General features: G+C 59.1%; 1 protein-coding gene across 2 annotated transcripts; it reads left to right on the top strand.

The window, feature by feature from the left end:
* The first annotated feature begins 710 nt into the window (after positions 1 to 710).
* Positions 711 to 2,701, top strand: ASCL2 (achaete-scute family bHLH transcription factor 2). Of its 2 annotated transcripts, none has more exons than XM_039225073.1 (2): positions 711 to 1,526; positions 2,098 to 2,701. In XM_039225073.1, exon 1 carries the CDS (start codon positions 926 to 928, stop codon positions 1,508 to 1,510), a length of 585 nt encoding a protein of 194 aa, XP_039081004.1. In that variant the 5' UTR covers positions 711 to 925; the 3' UTR covers positions 1,511 to 1,526; positions 2,098 to 2,701. The 2 variants fall into 2 exon arrangements, with proteins under 2 accessions (XP_039081004.1, XP_039081005.1); XM_039225074.1 differs by having other exon boundaries at positions 2,101 to 2,701.
* Positions 2,702 to 20,650: the final 17,949 nt, after the last annotated feature.

Here is a 20,650-nt window from a genome sequence, read left to right on the forward strand (position 1 = left end):
GCGCCGGGCGTACGCGCTTCCTCCCGGGGGCTGGCGTGGGGCCGCGCCCTCCGCGATTGGCCGGCCGGCCGGCCCGCGATTGGCTGAGACCTCGGCCCCCGCCCCCTGGGACGCGGGGGGTGGGTGGTGGCGCTGGGACCCAAGGCGCGGCGCGTGCTGCCCCCGGGGGGTCTCGCGCGCCTCCGGGACGGCTGCGCTTCCAAGGAGGCCACGCCCGCCTCCCCACGGCGCGCGCTGCGCGTGCGGACGGTCAGCAGCTCCGGGGATGGCGGGCGGCGCGTGGGATGGGATGAGGGTACCCGACGGCCTCACGCGGGACCTGCGGGCGCGGCTCAGGTGGCAGAGGTCGCACCGGACGGAGACCTGCTGACAGCGCTAGGAGGTCGGGCGGGGCGGAAGGCGCACACGGGACCTGCGCACTGCGTCTTGGGGGGCGGACTGAGCACCTGCTGGGAGTTGGGGGCCCGCTGGGAACCTGCAGACTCCGCCCGGGGGGACGGGGTGGGGGATGCGCTCACGGCGTTGTATTTGCAGGTCTGCGTGCGCAAGGGGGAGGGCGAAGCGTGGCAGGAGGGCGAGGCGAGGGAGGGAGGCGTGAGAAAGGAGGCGGCGGCGGCGCGGAGGAGGGTTATCTATACATTTAAAACCAAACCGCCTGCGCCGCGCCGGGAAGACCTGGGGAGCGTCCGACCGCACGCGCGGGACACGAGCGCCCCACGCTCCCAGGTGCGCACGGCCTGCCACCCCCTGGCCCCCCGCTCCCCGGTGTCCCGGGCCCCAGACGACCTGGGACGCGTACCCAGCGGCACAACACCAGGGGCCCTCTTGGGGTTGTGTCGCCTTCCCACGGACTCGCGTGCCTCCGTCCGCCCCTCCCGCTGCCCACGGGGACTCAGGAATCGCGCGGCGAGTGGATGCGGACGCGATGGACAGCGGCGCACTGCTGCGTCCCGCGCCCCCGGTGCCTGCGGCCCCAGCTCGGCGGCGACCCACATCCCCACAACTGCTGCGCTGCAGCCGGCGGCGACGGCCGGGCGCCACGGAGACCGGGAGCGGCGCGGCGGCCGTGGCGCGGCGCAATGAGCGCGAGCGCAACCGCGTGAAGCTGGTGAACTTGGGCTTCCAGGCGCTGCGGCAGCACGTGCCGCACGGCGGCGCCAGCAAGAAGCTGAGTAAGGTGGAGACGTTGCGCTCAGCCGTGGAGTACATCCGCGCGTTGCAACGCCTGCTGGCCGAGCACGATGCGGTGCGCGCCGCGCTGGCCGAGGGGCTGTTGGCACCAGCAGCCGCGCGGCCCCCCGCGTCCTGCGGGCCTCCAGGGACCCCCGCTGCCGCCGCGGTCGCCGCCTCCTCGCCTTCCTGTGCCTCGTCGTCCCCGGGCCGCGGGGGCAGCTCAGAGCCCGGCTCGCCGCGCTCCACCTACTCCTTGGACGATAGCGGCTGCGAGGACGCGCTTAGCCCAGTGGAGCGCGAGCTGCTCGACTTCTCCAGCTGGTTAGGGGGCTACTGAGCGCCCTGTCCCCGAGGTAACCTCCGGCGGCCGGGAAGAGGGGGTCGCAGCAGGGGCAGCCGGGCGGGGTGGAGGGGACAGCCCCGCCGCGCGCGCCCCCGAGAGCAGCCAAGCCCCGCGCCAGGCCCGGGTGAGGGCTTCGATTTCGCTCACTCTTCATTTTCCCCAAACTTTGTCAAGCCTGTGCACGACAGGCGTTTGTTTGTCCGGGATTGCAAAACTTCCTCTCGCTGCCGCGCCGAAGGGGGAGCAGGGAGGGGGGCCCTCGGGCGGGTGAGGCCCGGAGCGCACGCGGATCCCGGGCTGAGCTGGGCGCTGGGGAGGCGGGGTGACTTTGCATTGCAAATCGCGCGCCCGGCCGGGTGGCAGAAATGAGTCGGCGGGAGCGGAGCCCTGACTCACTTCGGCTCCGAGCGCCCGCCCCGCCCCCGCCCCGGTCCGGGCGCAGACCGAATCGCAGGCACCCACAGACTCGAGCTCCAAAACCAACCAAGCAAACGAAACTGCAGACTTCGCTTGTGGGTGGTGGGGCAGGGCCGGATCCCCAACTAATGCGCGTCCCCGTCTCCCCTCCCCTCCCCTCCCAGCAGCCGCAGCCCTGGACGCCGAGGGGCCAGCGCGCCCATCACCTGACAGCAAGGTGGGCGGCCGCGCCTTGGGCCCACCATCCTGGCGGGCGAAGCCACCACCGAGCCCGGACTCCGCCGACGGCCCTCCGAGGGTCCCCCGCGCCGTCCAGCCTGACCGAGTGCCCGTGGGGAGATGGCCCCCAGCCTGAACCTGCCCCGCTGGCGGCGGCTTCCTCAGACCCAGACCCCCGCCCCCCCAGCGGTCCTCCACTGGGACGGGGCCGGGCACCAACACGGAGAGGTTTGAAGGGGAGAAGATTTTCTAAGGACACAGAACATCGATCTTTTACCTATTAATTTGAACTGCCAAGGGATACCGGCAATATGAAGACTTATTTTTGTATAAAAAATCCTTAGACTCTGAACACAATAAAGATTGTCTACCCTAGCCCCACCCCACTACTGGAATTTTCCAACCCGCCGCAGATCTGGACACCGCAGGGGCAGGGTCCCCGGTGGGCGTGCCCTTGCAGCGCTGGGTCCCGCTCCCAGCTGGGAACCCACCTTGTTGGAAAACCTGATTGAGGGCAGGTGGACTTTACAAATAAATCAGTGCTGTGTATCTGGTGTTGGGGTGCCCTCTCCATGCCTTCAGGCCCCCATTTCCCAGGTGAAGGCGGGGAATGGGAGGGACTCAGCAGGCCTGGCCCCCTGTGGTCACTTCTTCCTGGACTCCACTCCCCTCCTCTGTTGGGTGGGGCCAGCGGCGTGAGGTCTGCGCCTCCAGCCTGGTCTCGCTGTGCCAAAGCCATTCACAGGCCCTTCGTGGGGCAGGGAGCCACGAGCAGGTGGCCCCGAGTAAGTGGGCCCGCCAGGCACGGCTACCCCACAGCTGGGAAGCCGAGGTCTGGGGGCTGCATCCTGGGTAAGGGGCTCAGCCCACCCTGTCTCGGGGCTCAGGCTGCCTCGTTCAGATCTCCACTGCTCCCCACGGGCTGGGGGGCGGGGCACGTCCCCCCAACACACACAGGTGGGGCGACAGCAGAGCTGCCCGAGGAGGTCGTGGGAAGATTTGAGTGGTATCCCCGCTGGGCTGGGGGGCCAGGGGCCAGGGCCTTGCTGGCCTCCTTGGGAGGAACAAGGACGCCCCCAGGCTCCCCCAGCTGAGAACCTGTGGAGATTAATCGGCTCTACCTTTGACCTGGGCCTCAGCCGCTTTGAAGTCTCACTAGGCCCAAAGCTCCCTTTTATTGCAGGAGTGGGGCGGGGCTGGCGGGGATCCCCCAGGGTGCCGAAGGCACCCCTTCCTTTGGCAGGGAGTGGTTGGGTCAGAATCGTTGGATCCCTGGGGGGTGGAGACAGCAGGTGGCTCCAGGGTGACCCTGGTGACAGGGTCTGAGGGTCTGATGAGGCGCAGGCCCGGCCGGAGTCAGGAGAGCCCTGTGGCTTGGGGCTGTGGGGCCTCATCGGAGGGACAGAAGGGGGCACCCCACTCCCTTCTAGGGACCCGCTGCCTGGCCAGGGACCTCACTGAACCACACGCACCAGAACCCCAGGGAGAGGCTTGGGCACAGGGTGGTGGGCAGGGTGGGTGTCGGGGAGGGAAAGCACGGGAGAACGGGCCCCCAGGAGAACGCCCTCCCTCCCGCCAGGGCTGAGCAATGACATAAGCGTCACCACTTTTGTTGTTATCCTGGAAAATCCCAGACATGCGCAAAAGTCCTAGGACCTTCATTGGACACCTTCTCTGCACCAGGAACCGTCAGGAACATCTACCAGGGGAGGGGACGTGGGAGGGACCCCACTCACAGGCCGCGGGTGAGTGTGTGGTAGGCCGGCCCGAAGCCTGAGCAGCCCGTCTGCAGGCTGCTCCCCGCCCCCCGGCACCCCACCTCTGCTGCCCCCACGTTGCTTTGAAGCAAATGCCAACACCCATTTCCCCCTGGAAATTGCTCACGTGCGCCTGTCCGGAAAGCCCCCGCACCACTCTCCCCCCCAGCGAACGACGTCCCTGCGCTGGCCTCCGCCGCCTCCTACGGTGGGATCGGGCCGGCCGGGCGCTCCCGGGGTTGGCCGTGGGCCCTTGAAGCCTCTCTAAGCTGTGTCCGTCTGTCTGCGCGGTTTCCTGAGTTCTGGGGACTGCTGGTGCGCACCCTTCTGGGTGCCATTTCTCCAGTGTCTGCGCCTGTATTTCCGGCACGTCACAGGAGGGGGTCACTTCAGAGGAGCCCCCCCCCCACTGCATCCTGTCAACCGACATCTATGCGGCCGCTGGACCGGGTCACTCACTGTCAGAACAGGGACATTACTGGGACGGGAAGGGCTGTGTTTGGGGCTCAGCCAGGACCTCGGCGCGTGGCCGGGGCACACCAGCCTGCCAGCTCACCCTAGTTACAAAGTGCCCCCGTCTGTCCTTCGCTGAACGGCCATCGCCCATCGTAGGGAACTGCAAATGGCCGAACCCAGCACTGAGCCCCTGAAGTCACGGAACTGGGAAACGGTGGGAACCGGATTCAAACCCAGGGTCGCTTCACTTCTAAGGCCTTGCAATAGTCCCCGTCTAGGAGGGCGCGGCCGCGGAGGCTCTCCTGGGGATGACACCTCAGCCCCTTGTCCGGTGCCCAGCTGGCTCCACTGGGAGCCCCCAGCCCAGGCTCTGCCCCCGCTCGGGCGGCTGATTGCAGATGGAAGGTGATCAGAGGCCGGAGGGTGGAGTTAGGTTGGGAACCCCAATCCATAAGATGAGGAGATGGTGATTTAGGACTCGGGGTGAAGCTGGAGAGCAGCACTGAGGTGCTGCACAAAGTCAGGCCCCGCAGACCCGACCCGGCAGGGCTGTGGAGGGCACGAGGGGCGGGCAGTGCGGTCCGGATGACCAGCCCCCCAGGGAGTGCTCCGGGGACACTTTGCTACTTGGGGCCAGTACGTCGTTCCTGTCTGCTCATGATAGCGGGAGCCCCGAGCAGCCCGACCTCGCTGTCCTGGCGATTTCTCTGTGGCCACAACTCACTCGGTGGCTTTGCCCTGCACGTGTCCCCCAGGCTGTGCACACGGGAGGCTCTGCTGACACAGGACTGTCCGGACGGCACCAGGGGCCCAGCACGCAGGTCCGTGCCCCCAGGCTTGCCTTACCGGCCCACCTGGATCCCCCCCCATTCACCCTGAAACCTTTACTGGGCACCTTCTGTGTGCCGGGATGCACCACATACCAAAGGGAGACCTCGAGGACCCTACTTCTAGGCTGTGACCCACAAGCCACATGGGTGAGCCTGTGAGGCTGGCCAGTGATGCGCGCCCTGGGTCCCTGGGGAAAGAGCAGACCTTGGGTCCTCAGGGGGTGTTCCTGGGCCTGGGGGTGGGGTGGACTCCCATAGGTGTGTTCCTCTGTCCCACTGACCTTCACCAACAAACCCACGTTCAAAGGTGAAAGGACTGAGACCTTCAAACCGAGAGCAAGCAGAGAGCACCGAGGCTCGCAGGGCCGCCCTCTGCAGATCTCCAGCTCGCGAAGCCGGTCCCGGCCCTGCCCCCCACCCCACGCTGGGGGCGAGGGGAGCCTCATGGAGAGGCGGCCAGCACCTCATCCCTGCCCCATGAGAGGGGTTCCCAAAACAGCAGCAACGTGCCCCCCTCGACCCGGAGGGGAAGGAAGGCGGGAGGCTCTGCCATGGGCAGGGCCCCTGGGGCAGCGCGCTCACCTTCCCTCCACACGGAGAGGCGGCCCCCTAGCTGGGCGCAAAGGCAGCCTCACCCAGAGTGAGCCCCTGGCCGAAGCTGGACCTGAGCACCTGCCTGTACCCCCTGCTGCCATGGCACGGGGAGGGGGCGTCCAGACTCAGTGACATCAGCCCTGTGTCCTCAGCGTAATGCGTGCGGGCCTCAAGACGTTGGGAGGCAGACTGCGCAGGCGCGTGGCCCCCGGCGGGGCTGCCGTGCAGGCGGGAGACGCTCCACAGGCCGTCTTCCGGGTCTGGTTCCCTGCGGGGCGGGGGCGGGGCCCCGGGGAGGGGGCTGGTGGCGGGTGCAGACTGGGAGCAGGGAGGGCCCTCCGTGGAGCGTCCAAGGACCAAGGCCACAGGGCCACGAGGGACGGTTCATGGAAGGAGGGGTTCTGGTCTCTGGGGCTCCTCCGGGGGCTGAGGGCTCTGCTGGGCAGGGAGGGCAGGGCAGACGTGACCTGGGGTTAGAGGGAGACCTGGCTGCGGTCTGGGGGGCAGGGAACCCTTGTGGGGTCCTGGGGGGAGGGAGACCCGGAGGAGGCTGGAGTCAGCATCTGGGGGAATGAGAGAAGGGTCCCGATGGCCACAGCAGTCGGGCTGGGGGTGCCGGTCAGCGTGGGGGGCCTGAGAGACTGGGGAGGGGGCAGAGCCCGGCTGCTGGTGGGGAGAAGGGGGAAGGGGCCCCACAGGGCCCGTGACCCTTTCCCCAGCAGTGGAGGCTGGGGGCGGCTCCGGCAGGGACTGCACCAGGGCGGTGGGCGATGGACATGGCCACCTGCACGGTCTCGGCTCCCTCGAAGACCGGGAGGGGCCAGGTACCTGCGCTCCTGAGCCTCAGCTCTTTGCGCCCTCTGGGTAATGACATGGGGGGCAGGCCCCCCAGGAATCCACAGTCCAGAAAGGGAGGGGCTCGGTGTTTGCAGATGTGCCCTCCAAGGGGTCTCGCTCCCACTTCCAGGCCCAGGGAGCCTCACGGGCCGCCTGAGGCCCCCGGGCACCCAGAGGCGAAGGGGTTCAGAGTCCACAGCGCTGGGCTGGAGCCCCCGTCTCGCCTCCCGTGGGCCCCCACGCCTGCCTGGAGGAGGCACGATTATTGCTGGTTTTCTGCTGCAAACACTGAAAAGGAGGGTGCTGTTAGCAGTCGGGGACGGACAGGACCCGGGTGCCAGCTCAGGCTTCCAGACGCCCCGATTCTCCAAACGGGTGGGACCTGCGGAGGGGCGGGGGCCCGAGTGAGCTCCGGAGGGGATCCTGGGGGCTCTGGGGGCCGGTCGAGGCACCAAGTGCTCTGTTCCTTCCCCAGGCTTCTGCTCGGCGGGGTCTGGAGGAAAAAGGGATGACAGAGAAAGCCCGTGCTGACCCCTGCCCACCTCCCGGGCGCCGTGGCTCCTGCCAGTGCCTGCTCTGGTCCCACCCCACCCCCAGCTGCTGGCTGTGATTAATGGGGCGAATCAATCAGTGTGAGGGGCACCGAATGCCACAGAGAACTCCATTCCACCAACAAACCTTGCCCCCCGCAGGGCCCCCCACTGAGGCTGGGACCCTAGCGCTCCCTACTTACTAAAATAGGCCTTTGTCACCAGAGCTCCGAGCCTCCAGCCTCCCAGAGGCAGGGAGGGGCCTGCTGACGGGGTCACCCTGTCCGCAACCCCAGAACAGCGCCTGCCCGAGGCCACACACCAGATGGAGAAAAGGGGTGTGTGAGAGCCTGCTCGTACAAGGTCGGGGCCCGGCCGGGTCCTGTGCCCGCCTGCCACCAGCAAAACTGTTTCTCCACGACAAGCCGCTAATCAGGAAAACCAGGCCCCAGGCCAGAGGTGGCGCGTCCGCGGAGGGCTGGCAAAGCCCGGGCGGGAACCCAGGGCCCTGGCGGCTGGACAGGCAGGGCGCTCGTCAGCGGGTCGCTGTGACCAACACCATGGTCAGGGCTGGGGGGGCCACACAACAGTCACTGTCCCCGTCCTGGAGCGGGAGCCCGAGGGCCAGGCATGGGCAGGGCCAAGGCCTCCCTCCTTGTGTGTGGACGGCCGTCCCCCCGTGTCCTCACGGGTCGTCCCGCTGTGTGTCTGGGTCCACACCTCCCCTTTATGTAAGGACCGCAGTCATACAGGATCAGATCCCCCTAATGACCTGACCACCCCCTCAAAGACCCTAGTTCCACATAAGGTCCTGAGGTCAGGACTCCGGCACATGAATGTGGGGGGACTTCAGTGTGTAACAGGCACAAACAAGGGGGCTCTCCAGTTACACCAGCCCCCAGGGGCCGCCCCCACCCCCCGCAGGGCCCCACCTACACCTTCTTTTCTGTGACAGTCTGGTCCCTCGGGCTAAGCACCGCCCCCAGAGCCCCCCCAGGCCCCTTTTGTAGGTGCAGCTGGTTCAGCAAGAAGCCACTCACTCTGGGGGAGGGGGGGGCTGCTGAGGACAGACAGCCCGGGCCCTGGGTGGCCGTGGATGAGGGGTCTCTTGGGGACCCCAGCAAGCATGCAGAACAGTAGGACGGGCCCCAGGCCTCCCCAGGAGGGTGCCTGTGTATCTGTTGCCTGGGACATCAGGTGACAGGGCCCCAGGGCCATCCTGACCCCCCCACCATCCTGGTTCTGCAAGGGGCCGAGGCCAGGCCCTAGGCTCCCGGTCCCACAGCCCGGCCCAGGCCCCACGGGGCTGCCCCCCCAGCTCCCGCTGTCCTGACACTAGTGGGGAGACCCTGAGTCTCCCCCCAACCCTCCACCTGGCATTTGCCTGTAGGCTGGGGGGCTCCCCAGGCCCGGCCCCCAGGGGCTGGCCACTGCTTGCATTGATAGCATGCAAATCTCTAAATGGAATCCAATTAGTACCCAAATGAGGGCCTGGGAGCAGCTCGGGCTGCTGGCTGGGGCCTATCTCCAGGCTCAAATATTTGTCTCTGATTTGAATGCCTTTTGTGGGCAGGCAGGCAGGGACTGCAAAGGGGCCTGGCTTCCCGAAGACAAAGCGGGGCTCTTACACACTGGCACGCTAGGTCTGGGATCTGAACTGCACTCACTGTGCTCCCCCTCCAGCCCCGGGTCCGCCCACCCCTCCTGGCGAGGCTTTTGGGGCCCCAGGGCCCCTCCCTGACCGTCTCTTCCCAGCCCGCAGCCCTGAGAGGCTTCTCACCTGTGCTGCACACAGCCTGCTCCAGGTTCCCGGGGTCCTTCTGACCCAGCCCAGAGCCTGGGTTCTGTGGGGGGCGGGGGGGCTTGGCGGCTGGCAGGCTGGGGGGCACTTCCCCGTTGGCACTGGGTTGGGATGCACCAGGGGCCCAGCTGTCAGCGGGGGTGGGCGTGGAGCCGGGGACAGTGTGTGGCGGGATGTGAGTTTCTTCGGGTAGTTACACAAGCCCTACCTTTCCAGTGCCTACGGCCTCACCAGGCCTGCGTCGTCGCCGTGTTAACTTCCCGTGCTGGGGGTGCCTCATCCGTCCTGGTGCGCTGTGCCCATTTTACAGGCATGGAAATTGAGACCTGGGCGCTGGATGAGCTTCCAAGGCTGGTCAGGGGCAGAGCGGCGTTCCCAAGGAGGCGGGGGGCCAGGCCAGTCCCCTTCCCCCCCTTGTCCCTCCCCTGACCTCTCTGTAGCCAGTGGGGCTGAGCCTTTAGGGCCAGGCCAGGAGAAGGGCGTAGAGAACACGGTGGGAGTCGCGGGGTTCCTGCGGCCTTGCAGGCTGGGCTGGGGTCAGGTGAGCTGCCCCCCGATTCCTGTCTCCCCTCTGTACGGGGCCCTGAATCTCTGTTCCACACCGCCCCCCGCCCCTCTGCCAGGCCATCTTTGTGCCGACACAAGTTCAGTGACCGAGCCAGATCCGTCTCCCCCAGGAAGCTTTCCAGGAATGCCCCTGCTTGGTCTAAGTGGGCAGGGCTTGAAAGGGCCTCCTCTCAGCTCCCTCCAGGGAGACAGGGAGAGAGGATGGGCTCGGGGGAGGCCCGGCAGGTGGGCAGGTCGGTCGGGAGGTAGGGAGGCAGGGAGCTGGCCAACCCCCACTCATCCCTGGGCCCTGCGTGTTCAATGCTGCTTCGCTCCTGGGGCGTGGGGAGCACTGGGGAGCACGGGGGAGCACGGGGGCACAGCAGGATCGCCCGGAGGGCAGGGCTGGTCTTTGGCGGCCAGTGTGGGATTTCACAGCAGAACAGGCGGCTGGTGCCCTGGAGCTTGGAGTTACAGGCTCTGTGTTCAGTCTTTTGGGAAAACCAGGCAGCAGGACTCTGCTCCCAGCCCCGCTGCCCCGCGGGGGGCTGGGGTCGGGCCACCTCACCCAGGAAACGGGGACTGACGGGGCTGGCGGGGAGCGCAGCGGCTGCAGCAGAGGCTGGGTGTGGAGGCTGCGGTGCTGGGCAGGTGGGTCCCGTGGGGAGAGCAGGTGGGCGGGGCGGAGGCGCCCACACCCCACGGAACGCGCCGGTGACCTGCCCTCCGCTTCTCCCGTCCGCCTGACTGAGCCCCACCCACCTCCCCGAGGTGCTGCCGCGTCTCCTGGTGGCCCTGTGACCAGAAGGCGGGGTGTGGAGCCTGGAGGCGGGCCCTGGGCTGGAAGGACAAACCTTGGGACCTGGGGCTGTGGACCGGGACGCCCTGCCCCCGCCGGCTCCCCCGCTGTCCACCGAGGGGCTGCCTGGTGGCCGGGCGGCGGGTCTGGGGTCACCGTGTGGGCGGCAGTGCCATCTAGTTGGGTATGATTCACCCCAAACGCACAAGCCTGGAGCGTGCGTCCAGGAGTTTTCCACGTGTGCACACTCGTCTGACCTCACCCAGCCCGCCCTAAGGGGTGAGCCTTCCCCCTCCCCCCTGTTCTGACCCCGTCACCGGACATCAGGTTTGTTCTTGAATGTCACATCGGCCCAGCCCCACAGCGTGGACTCTGCGTGTCTAGCTGCATCCTTTTCCTTTCCACTCAGTGTGCCCTGGGGAGGGGGCCAGGGGGGCTGGGCCTGACCCCGCGTCTGCATGCAGCGTGGCCGCTGATGGGGGGCCGGGGGCAGCGCTGTGTGAGCTGGGGGTCGCTGTGCGCCCTCGGGCACCGGGTGTGGGCCGGCGCTGCTCTGTGGCTTCTCGCCACGTGCCCCCCGAGCCGGCCTCCTGTCCAGGGGGCTCCCGTCTCTGCCCGTGTGTCCCACACTCCTTTTGGAATGAGGCAGAATGTCATTACAATTAATAGATGCGCCAATTTCAAACGAGAAAGAAAAAGAAACCGAAGCTTTCGCCTGACGTCAGACAGCTACGAGGTGGAGCTAAGAGGGTCCCGCGGGTCAGGCTGATGCCCCTGCTGGCGCTGGGCCCAGGGGAGCTGAGGACCCTCCCTCTTCCGTCGGGCCCACCCACTGGTTGGTCCTCGGTCCCTGGCTGTGGGGACTTTGGGGGGAGGTGGGAAATGAGGGTCTCACAGACCCCTCCTCTCTCAGATACTTGGATGCCCAGCCTCTTCGGAGCCCTGGTGGGCGCTGGGAACTGACGCGGGGGTCAAAGTTCAGCCAGGGGGCAGCCCAGAGCCTGGGGGCTGGGTGGGCTGGGTGGGCAGGGAGGGCTTCCTGGAGGTGGGGACTGGGAGCCCTGCAGCATGGAGAACCTTCAGACAGATGGCCGGCCCAAGAGCAGGTGGGGACGGATGGGGGTCCCCAGGGACAGGGGACACAGAAGAACCGTGGACCCCACCCCCGCCCCTGGACCCCACCCCCGCCGCCCCTGGCTTCCCCTCCCTGCCCCAGTGCCCCCACCCCCAGGGCAGCTGGACTGTTGCTTGATCAGGTCCAACCTGTTCTGGGCAGGGCCGGCACCCACCGCTGCCCCCGGGGCTGGATTCCAGCTCTTTCTGCATCACTGCTCCTTTGCAGCCGCCATCTCCACCCAGCTGCAGGCACCCCTGCGCCCCTCTGAGGGCCTGTGCTCCGAAAAACCAGGCGGCAGAGCCTCTCTCCCCCCTCCCTCCATCACACACACACACACACACACACACATACACACACACACACGTCAGACACATCTGCACACAAACATGGGTCCACATTCAGACGCAGCACACACGTACAGCTGCACAGAGACACCCCACACACTCATGCACATCACACACCTGCGCGCACACACAGGCTCGACTGAGGCAGGGTCGGGCTTGTGGGCCTCAGGGTGTGCTGACTCAGGTCGCCCTGGGCTGGGTGTGGGGGCCCACCTGCCCCGCCCCCTCCCCGGTGCTGGGACGGAGGGGGGACGCTTCTCCTTTGTTCGCACTGTTTTGTCTTAATCTGAGACGCCTGGCATTTCCCTCCTGGATGATGGTACCGAGCATCTTTTCATGCGGTTCTTTGCCGTCCACACGGCTTCAGGGTTGGCTTTCTAATTGGGGCACTTGCTGTCTTCTTGCCGAGTTTTGAGAGTTCTGTTCTGGATCCGGTTCTGATTCTGGTATGGGATAGAGTGTCCTAACATCGCCTCTTACAGAGGAAAAGTTTCACATTTAACAAAGTCCAACGTAGCAGGGTTTTTGTTTTTGGGTTTTTTTTTTTTTTTTCTTTTATTGGCCGTGTTTTGGTGGCGTATCTCAGAAATCTCTGCCTAACCCAGCAGTTTTCAGTTAGGGCCATTTTCCCCTCAAGAAATACCTGGCAATATCTGGAATTTTTGCTTGTCGCATTGGGAGGCTACCAGTGAGTCGCACAAACATTCTGCAGTGTGCCAGGTAGCCCCCCCCCACACACACCTCCCATAGGAAAGAATTATCTGACCCCAGATGTCCACAGTGCTGAGGTCGGAGGCCCTGGCTGTCTTCAGGTCACAAGGATTTTCTCCCATGGTTTCCTCCCTAGATGTTTTTATAGTTTTTTATTTTGCATTTAGCCATATGATTTATTTTGAATACTTTCTTTTTGTATAAAGTGTGAGATATGTGTTCCAAGGGTCGGGTTTTTTTTTTTTGCATGTGGATCAGGTAGTGCAAGATCTCAACTGTGCTCTTCTTTTTCTTCTCTTACTTTTCTTTTTTCTTTTTTGTACTGTTTTTTAAAATTTATTTTTGAGACAAAAAGCACAAGCAAGGGAGGGACAGGGAGAGAGGGAGACAGAGGAGCCGAAGTAGGCTCTGCACTGATGGCAGAGAGCCCGGCACAGGGCTCGATCTCACAAACTGTGAGATCATGACCTGAGCCGAAGTCAGTCACTCAACCAACTGAGCCACACGGATGCCTTTTGTTCTTCTTTTTCTAAATTGTTTTGACTATTCTAGTTTACTTGCGTTTCGTACGAAATTTGGAGTCAACTTGTACACATCTACAAAAAAATCTGCTGGGAAAATGATGTGTGAATCTTTAGGTTAATTTGGGGAGAACAGACATCTTAACATCCAATTCATGAACATAGTATATCTTTTTGTGTCTCTAGGTGTTTAGTTTCTTTCATTAGTTTTTGTAACACAGAATGTACATGCTTTTTGTTATATTTACACCCAACATTTCATTTTTGGTGTGCTACTGTAAGTGGAGCTGTTTTGAAAATTTAGAATTCAGGGCACCTTGGTGACTCAGTCAGTTAGGCATCCGACTTCAGCTGGGGCTGTGATCTCGAGGTTTGTGAGTTTGAGCCCCGCATCGGGCTCTGGGCTGACAGCTAGGTCAGAGCCTGGAGCCTGTTTCAGATTCTGTGTCTTCCTCTCTCTCTGTCCCTCCCCCACTCATGCTCTGTCTCTCTCAAAAAAATTTTATATGTTATATTTATAATTTATATATAATATACAAATTTATATATAATAATTTATATAATTTATATATATAAATAAAATAAAATTTTTTTAAAGAAAATTTATAATTATACTTGTACATAGACATACAATTAGTTTTTATACACCGACTTTAAATTGAGCTCTCGCTAAGCTCTCTTATTAGTTCTAGGAGTTTCTGTCATTTGGGGGGAGATTTTTGATGTAAACATTCATGTCATTGCTATTACAGATGGTTTTATTTCTTCTTTTTCAGTGCCACTTATTACATGCCATTATTAGATGACATTTATTATGTCATTATTATATGCCATTATTTCATTTTCTTGCCTTATTATACTAGTTAGGCTTTCTAGTAAGATGTTAAACAGTGTCAAAGAAAGAAGATACCCATGCCCTCTTCCCAGTCTTAGGGGGAAAGTTTTCAGTCTTTTACCATTTAGTATGTTTGCTTTCTTTCTGTTTTTTTAGATGCCCTTTATTAGGTTAAGAGTGTTTCTTATTCCTAGTTTGCTGAGGGTTTTCTTTTTTTTTTTTTTTAATTTTGAATGCATATTGAATTTTGTTTTATTAGGTTTTGCTTCCTGTATTTTGAGCCTGTGTTGTTGGGATTGTTTGCTCTTATTGGAAAATTGACCCTTGTACCATCATGTGATATCTCTCATTATTCCTTGTAATATTTCTTGTTCCAGAGTCCCCTTTGAGGTGAATATAGCAATTCCAGCTTTATTTTGACAAGTGTTTGTGTAACAAATTTTTTCCCTCCTTTTATTTCAAACCTACTTATGACTTTATATTTAACATGGACTTCTTATAGACAATGTCTAGTTGGGTCTTTGTTGATTCAATTTGACGACCTCTTTCTTTTACTTGGTGTGTTGGGATTGTTTAAATTCAGTGATTATTTATATTGGATTAAATTTCACAATCTTGCTAGCTCTTTTCTCTCTGTTGCATTCTGTTTACTGTTTCTTCCTTACTCCACGTGCCTTCTTTTGGGTTTACTGAGTCTATTTTATGATTCCATCGATCTCCACTGTTGCCTTATTACTTAAAAAATTAATAGTTGTCCAAGGATTTATGATATACTCTTTAGAGAATCAGGGTCTACCAAATGCTCTCACGTTGCTTTATGAGTCACATAAGAAATTCACAACTGTGTGTTCTCCATTCCTCCCTTATATGTGCTTATTGTTGTCATAAATTCTATTTTAACTTATCCTATAAACCTATCATGCACTATTGCTATTTTTCCTTTAGATGGCCGGTTAACTTTCAGAGCCATAAATATAAGGAAGAAATTAATTTTATTCTTACTTTCCTCTGTTCCATGTCCAGTGCTTCTCATGTCTTCATGTAGATCTGAGCTTCTGTCTGGTATCACCTCCTTTTGCCTGAAGAACTTCCTTTAATATTTCTTCTAATGAAGGTTTTCCAGCAATGCATTGCCCAGCTTTTGTGTATCTGATAAAGACTTTATTTCTCCTTCTTCTTTGAAAGATATTTGGGCTGGGTATAGAATTCTGGGTCCAGAGTTTCTGTTCTGTCTTCCTTGGTTTCTGACAAAAGTGTTGTTGTTTTTATCTTCTTCCTTTGTATGGATCATGCTTACTTCTCTGGCCACTTTTGGGATGTCCTCTCTTGCCTTGGGTTTTCAGCAGTTTGAATATGTAAATACACTTTGGGTTGTTTTTTATGGTGCTTATCTTGCTGGGTGTTCTCTGAGGATCTTGGATGTGCATTTTGTTGTGTGTCGATGATTCTGTGCAATTCTCACCTGTCATTTCTCCAAATATTTCTTCTGTCCCGTCCTTCCTCCAATGTCTTCTACCATTTCCCTCGGAGACCCCAGTTCTGCCCATGGTACCCCATTCAGCATTTCCCAAGGCTCCCGCTTGCTCTGTTTTTTACTCCTTCCCTTTTTCATTATTTTGTGCTCCTTACATTTATTGTAGTGGAGCTACTTTCTGTTCACCCGTCTGCAGGTTTGCTGATTCTTTCCTTGACTGCATCATGTTTATTGATGAACCCATCTGTGTCTTGCTTCTCGTCTCTGTTACAGTGTTTTTAATTCCAGAATTTCTGTTTGATTTTTTTTTCTCCTATTTCCACCTGTGCTTAAATTACCTATCTGACCTTGCACATTCTCTTCCTTCCCATTAGGACCTCTAGCATATTTATCCCAATTACTTTAAAAAGCCCATCTGACAGTCCCAATGCCTGTCTCACATCTGAATCTGGTTGGTCTGATTCCTTTGCCTTAATGGTGTGTTGTTTCTCTGATTTTTTGGTAGCCTCAGAATTTCTGCCGAGATGCAGACACCCGTGGAGGACAGTGGAGACTGGGGTAAATAATCTTATGCCTGGAGATGAGAATGCCCCGCAGATGGGGTTTGTCATCAGCCTAGTGGGGGACTGAGCTGGGACTGAGCTTCTTGTTGCCATGGTTTCCCTCAGACTGCCACAGACATCCGATTACTCTAGCATCACCTTGCATAGAGTGTGGAGATTGTTTTTCCCAGTGTCAGATCTACCTTAAGGTTGAAGTCTTGTCTCTGTGCTGTGCACCCAGTAGGGTGTCTTTCTATATTCTTGGAGCTTTCCCAGTGAGTGACACATCCCAGACTGTTCCAGATCCTCCTAGATGTGGCTTAACACCAACATGACAGGGTGGCTAGGGCTGGTCCTCAGTCCCTGGGGCCCCTGGTCATGTCCCAAAGCAGGAGGTCGGGGTAGTGTGGGGTCTGAGCCTCTTCTGTGTCTCTGATGCCCCCTGGCTTGGCCCTCTCCTGGGATCACCTCTTAGGCCTGTGCCTGGGAATCTCTGATGCCACCAATGACCCCCGGGCCCATCCCTGGAAATGGAGGCGGACTGGTAGATTCACTCTGACATTTAGGGCCTTTCTGACAGCCTGGGGTTAGTGAGGCCAGTGTGGAGGCTGAGGGTGGGTCAGGTTTCTCCTGGGAGAATATATACCCTCGGGGGGTTCAGAACCCATCTGCAGGGGAATCAGCATGACTTTGCAACCAGGGTCAGGTGCAGGCCTGCCAGCCTGGCCTTGTCCGCAGCCTCCTTTCTCAAGTGGGCCTCTCTTGGTTTCTAGGAGCATCGTTACGGGGCAGGGCTTGGGGAGTCATGGTCGTGAGGGACAGAGAGGGAGGAGAGAGAGGCCAGCACCACAGTAAGCCACGGGTCGTTGAGCTTTACTGAAGTTCTGGATTCATCTCACTCACCACTCACTGTGCGGACGCTCAGGTGGGGACGGACGCATGCTGGAGGACATGTAGCCAGCTTTCTGCCCTCTCCAGTCCCCAGCCCTCCTTCACGAAGAATATCAGGAGCTTCACAGGCCAAGCCTGCTGGCCCGCCCAGACCAGGTGTGGGTGCTGCGGAGGACGTGTCCTGGCCTCCTTTCCCGATCGTCAGGAGGATGGTGTCAGGGTCCAAGATGAACGGCACTGGGAGCCACCCCCAGGCACCGGGCGCCGCCCGGCAGAGCCGACCGGCTGGTCCTCATGGAGCTGAAGTGCTGGAGTCTCACTTCAGATTCCCCAGATCGCATTCCTGTGCAGGAGAAGGCAGATAAACAGGGATGTGGGGCTTCAGGCCAACCCCCGGGGAGCTTACTGGTATACCTGGCCGGGGTGGCCCCACAGGACGGCACGCAAGAGGCCACCCCTTCCGTTCCTCCCTGTCAGTCATTTGCCATGAAGTCCCCTGGAGCCCTTATCCCCGCTTTGCGGAGCTCCCCGTTAGCCAAGATCAGCCCTTGGGGGTGGGGGGCTCCTAGCAGCGGACCTCTCGAGAGGGGAGAAGCACACAGACCTGAGAGAAGGAGCTGGATGGGTGCCAGGAGCGTCCACTACAGACCACCCCTCGCGCCACAGACATGCTCTGTCCGTCCGGGATCACGTCTCAGGATCTGGTCCGTCCCAGCCGGGGAGATCCACACTGATGGGGCCGGTATTGTCATGTCTCCTGGGGCCATAGCGGGTGCCCATCACCCCCTGCTCCATCACCCACCCCAGATGGCCTGCCTCCTTGGACAGCCCGTAGCTACCGCGGCCTCTCCGCGTCCGGCTGTGGGCTTGTCCATTTGCAGTGAAGTCTGGTCGTGCAGGTGCCAAGGGCCGCCCGTCGTGGCTCGCTGAGCAGCAAACAGGCTCCTTCCTGCCCCGTCTGAGGACAACACCTGACCTCCTCGTCATGCGCAGGGCCGATGCCCCCCGTCCATGCAGTCCCTTCTTTCTCCACCCGGAGGTTTGTCGGCACAAGGACCCCCAAGGGACTTTATGTCTAGTAGTGTCTCTCCCTCCAAGAACCAGGATCTCTAGCACAACGGAGGGTCAGCGGCCACAGTGCTTGGAGGTCTATCCACTGGGGTGGGGGGGGATCCCGTGTAATTGTCACTCAGTCCATGACCACCATCTCCACCGGAGAGGGCTGAACAGTCCAAGAGCAGTGCACTCAGGCCTCCGCTGGCGCACCCAGCGCAGCTGCCCGGGAGCCGAGCCCGGGCATCCCTCCTCCACCCGATCTAGCGGACCACCCTGTGCCCCACGAGACCAGAGGTGCGAGCTCAGGACAGCGGCCAGTGCAGCACCGGCGGATGACATGGGGGTTCGGGCTCTTCGTTTGTGTGGCCTTCCCGTGCTCTCTGCCTGCTCCCATTCTCAGACACAGTTCTTCCGTGTTCTCGTGGGTCGCTGCCGGCCTTGCCGGATCTGCGGACATGGTGGGTGTGGCAGAACCCAGTTCACCACGGGCGTCTGTAACCACGTGGGCACTTGTCTACCCGTGTCCGGCAGTGTGCCGGGAGCTGACCTCCAAATGGCATAGTTCGCTGCACGGCCTTGCGCCAAGGCCCTGGCGCTCTGTGCCTTGACCCTTTCCTGGGGTTACCTGGGGCTCCGTATGTGGCCCCCTTCTCTCTAGTGCTGGGGGGTTTCTAGTGCTGCCAGATCTCACGGCAGCATCTCGCAAGGCCTCTAAATCTGAGAACGTATTCTGTTGTCTTACAGAGTCCGCGCGTCTTCCTTGGGGACACACATCAGATCTGACTAGCGCAATGCCATCAGCACCGTGAACGGAGGTCATGACCTGTGGACCGTCCAGAGGTGCTGTGACAGAGAGCAGAGCTCACCTATTCCCAAGCCAGCCCACGGATGTGCACTCTCACCCGGCCCGCGTGAGCGCAAACCGCTTCGAGACCCTTTGCCGCCGAGTACTGACCTCAGTTCATGCACCACATCGGCGTCTGCTCAGCACCTGCCTGCAGCCCGCTCACCGGGTCTGGCGAGAGCACCGTCCCCGGCCTCCTGGCCGTGTTCTCGGCTGCCTGAGCCCACTTGGTCGCGTGCGGGGTGGTCAGCACCCACCTGCCAGCGTCCGGCCGGCCTCCCCAGAGGCCGATGAAACAAGTAGGGACGCAACAGGGAGCACGACCCTGGCATTCTTTCTGTCCTAGAAGGTGGCATTGACCTCCGCCTTTTCCCTGCGGGAATCATACACTTTACAGCTGTGTTGAGCGTGGGTGACACGGAGCGTCCTGTTACTGCCAGTTAAGCCAAATCAGTTGTTTTGTTCAAGCCTCTCGTGTCCTTCCCGATTTCCCACCTACTTCCTACCTGGTCTTGAAAGAGGGGTATTGAGGGGCGCCTGGGGGGCTCAGTCGGTTAAGCGTCCGACTTCGGCTCAGGTCATGATCTCACGGTTCGTGGGTTCGAGCCCCACGTCGGGCTCTGTGCTGACAGCTCAGAGCCTGGAGCTGCTTCAGAGTCTGTGTCTCCCTCTCTCTCTCTGACCCTCCCCTGCTAACGCCGTCTCTCTCTTTCTCAGAAATAAATAAAACATTAAGAAAAATTTAAAAAAAAAGGCTATTGAATTTCCTGCTACACAGTGTGTTTTTCCCTGCTTCCTTGCAATCCGACCAGGTTTTGCCTCATGTGTTTTGAAGCTCTGTTATTCAGTGCATATATGTTTAGGATTGTTACAGACTCTTGTGAAAATGACCCCTTTATTATTACGAAATGACCTTCTTTATCTTGATAAATATTCTTCCACGCTTGCTGGCCCAGCTTCATTGTGATTAGTGGTAGTTCGGTTCATACTTTTCTTCTTAAGTTTTTTAAAAATTCATTTTGGGAGAGAAAGAGCAAGCAGGGTGGGGGCAGAGAGAGAGGAAGAGAGAGAATCCCAAGCAGGATCCGCACTGTCAGCACAGAGCCTGATGTAGGGCTCAGACTCACGACTTGTGAGATCATGACCGGAGCCGAAACCAGGAGTCGGACACGTAACCCACTGAGTCACCCAGCTGCCCCTGGTTTGTACTTTCTTATTCTTTTACTTTAAACCTATTTGTGTCTATATGTAAAGGTTTTCTGGTTTTGTTTTTTTAGGCAGCTTTTTTTTGGGTCTTGCTTTTTTTTTTTTTTTTTAAATCCAATCCAACGATGTCCACCTGTTGACGGGGTGCTTAGAGCACTCACATTTGCTGTGATAGCTGATGCCTTTGGATGCAAGTTCGTGATTTTCTGTGTATTCCACCTGCTCTTCCTTTGCAGCAAGTAGTACTTTTCGTTATTTTATTTCCTTTGCTGGCTTATTATCCGTAGCCATTTGTGTTGCTATTTCGTGGCTGCTTCAGGATTCTTATTCCATGCTTTCCTCTTACAACGGTCATCTCTGGCGACGTCAGTCTGCATCCCATGTAACATAAGAACCTTGTGGGTGTGTGTCTACGATTTCTCCTGGCTCCGCACATCATAGATCCCACTTCCACATGTCACAAACTTCACACCACACAGCTCTTAGTTTTGTTCAAACTTTGACTTTTCATTTCTGAATAGTTTCAGATTATCGGGAACATTTCACAGTCAGCGCAGAGTACTCCGTTCTATAATTAACATCCTGCATGATTACGGCTCCCATTCCTGTATGTACATAAATGCATATAAACAATAACAAGAGACAAAGTGACTGTTTACCCCTGAAAACATGTTAGTCACCATTTTTGTGCTCTTTGTGGCTGTGAGTAAATCGCGTTTTCCTTCTGTCTGAAGAATTTCCTTCAACCTTTGTTGAAAAGTAGGTCTGCTGGCGGTTGCTTCTCACAGCTTTTGAACCTGGGAGGTT

This window comes from Hyaena hyaena, unplaced genomic scaffold, assembly GCF_003009895.1.
Source record: "Hyaena hyaena isolate Hyena2069 unplaced genomic scaffold, ASM300989v1 scaffold_1888, whole genome shotgun sequence".
Taxonomy (NCBI): Eukaryota; Metazoa; Chordata; class Mammalia; order Carnivora; family Hyaenidae; genus Hyaena; species Hyaena hyaena.

Coding starts and splice junctions, on each gene's coding strand:
- ASCL2 (XM_039225073.1), top strand. CDS start 926: ATGGACAGCGGCGCACTGCTGCGTCCCGCGCCCCCGGTGCCTGCGGCC.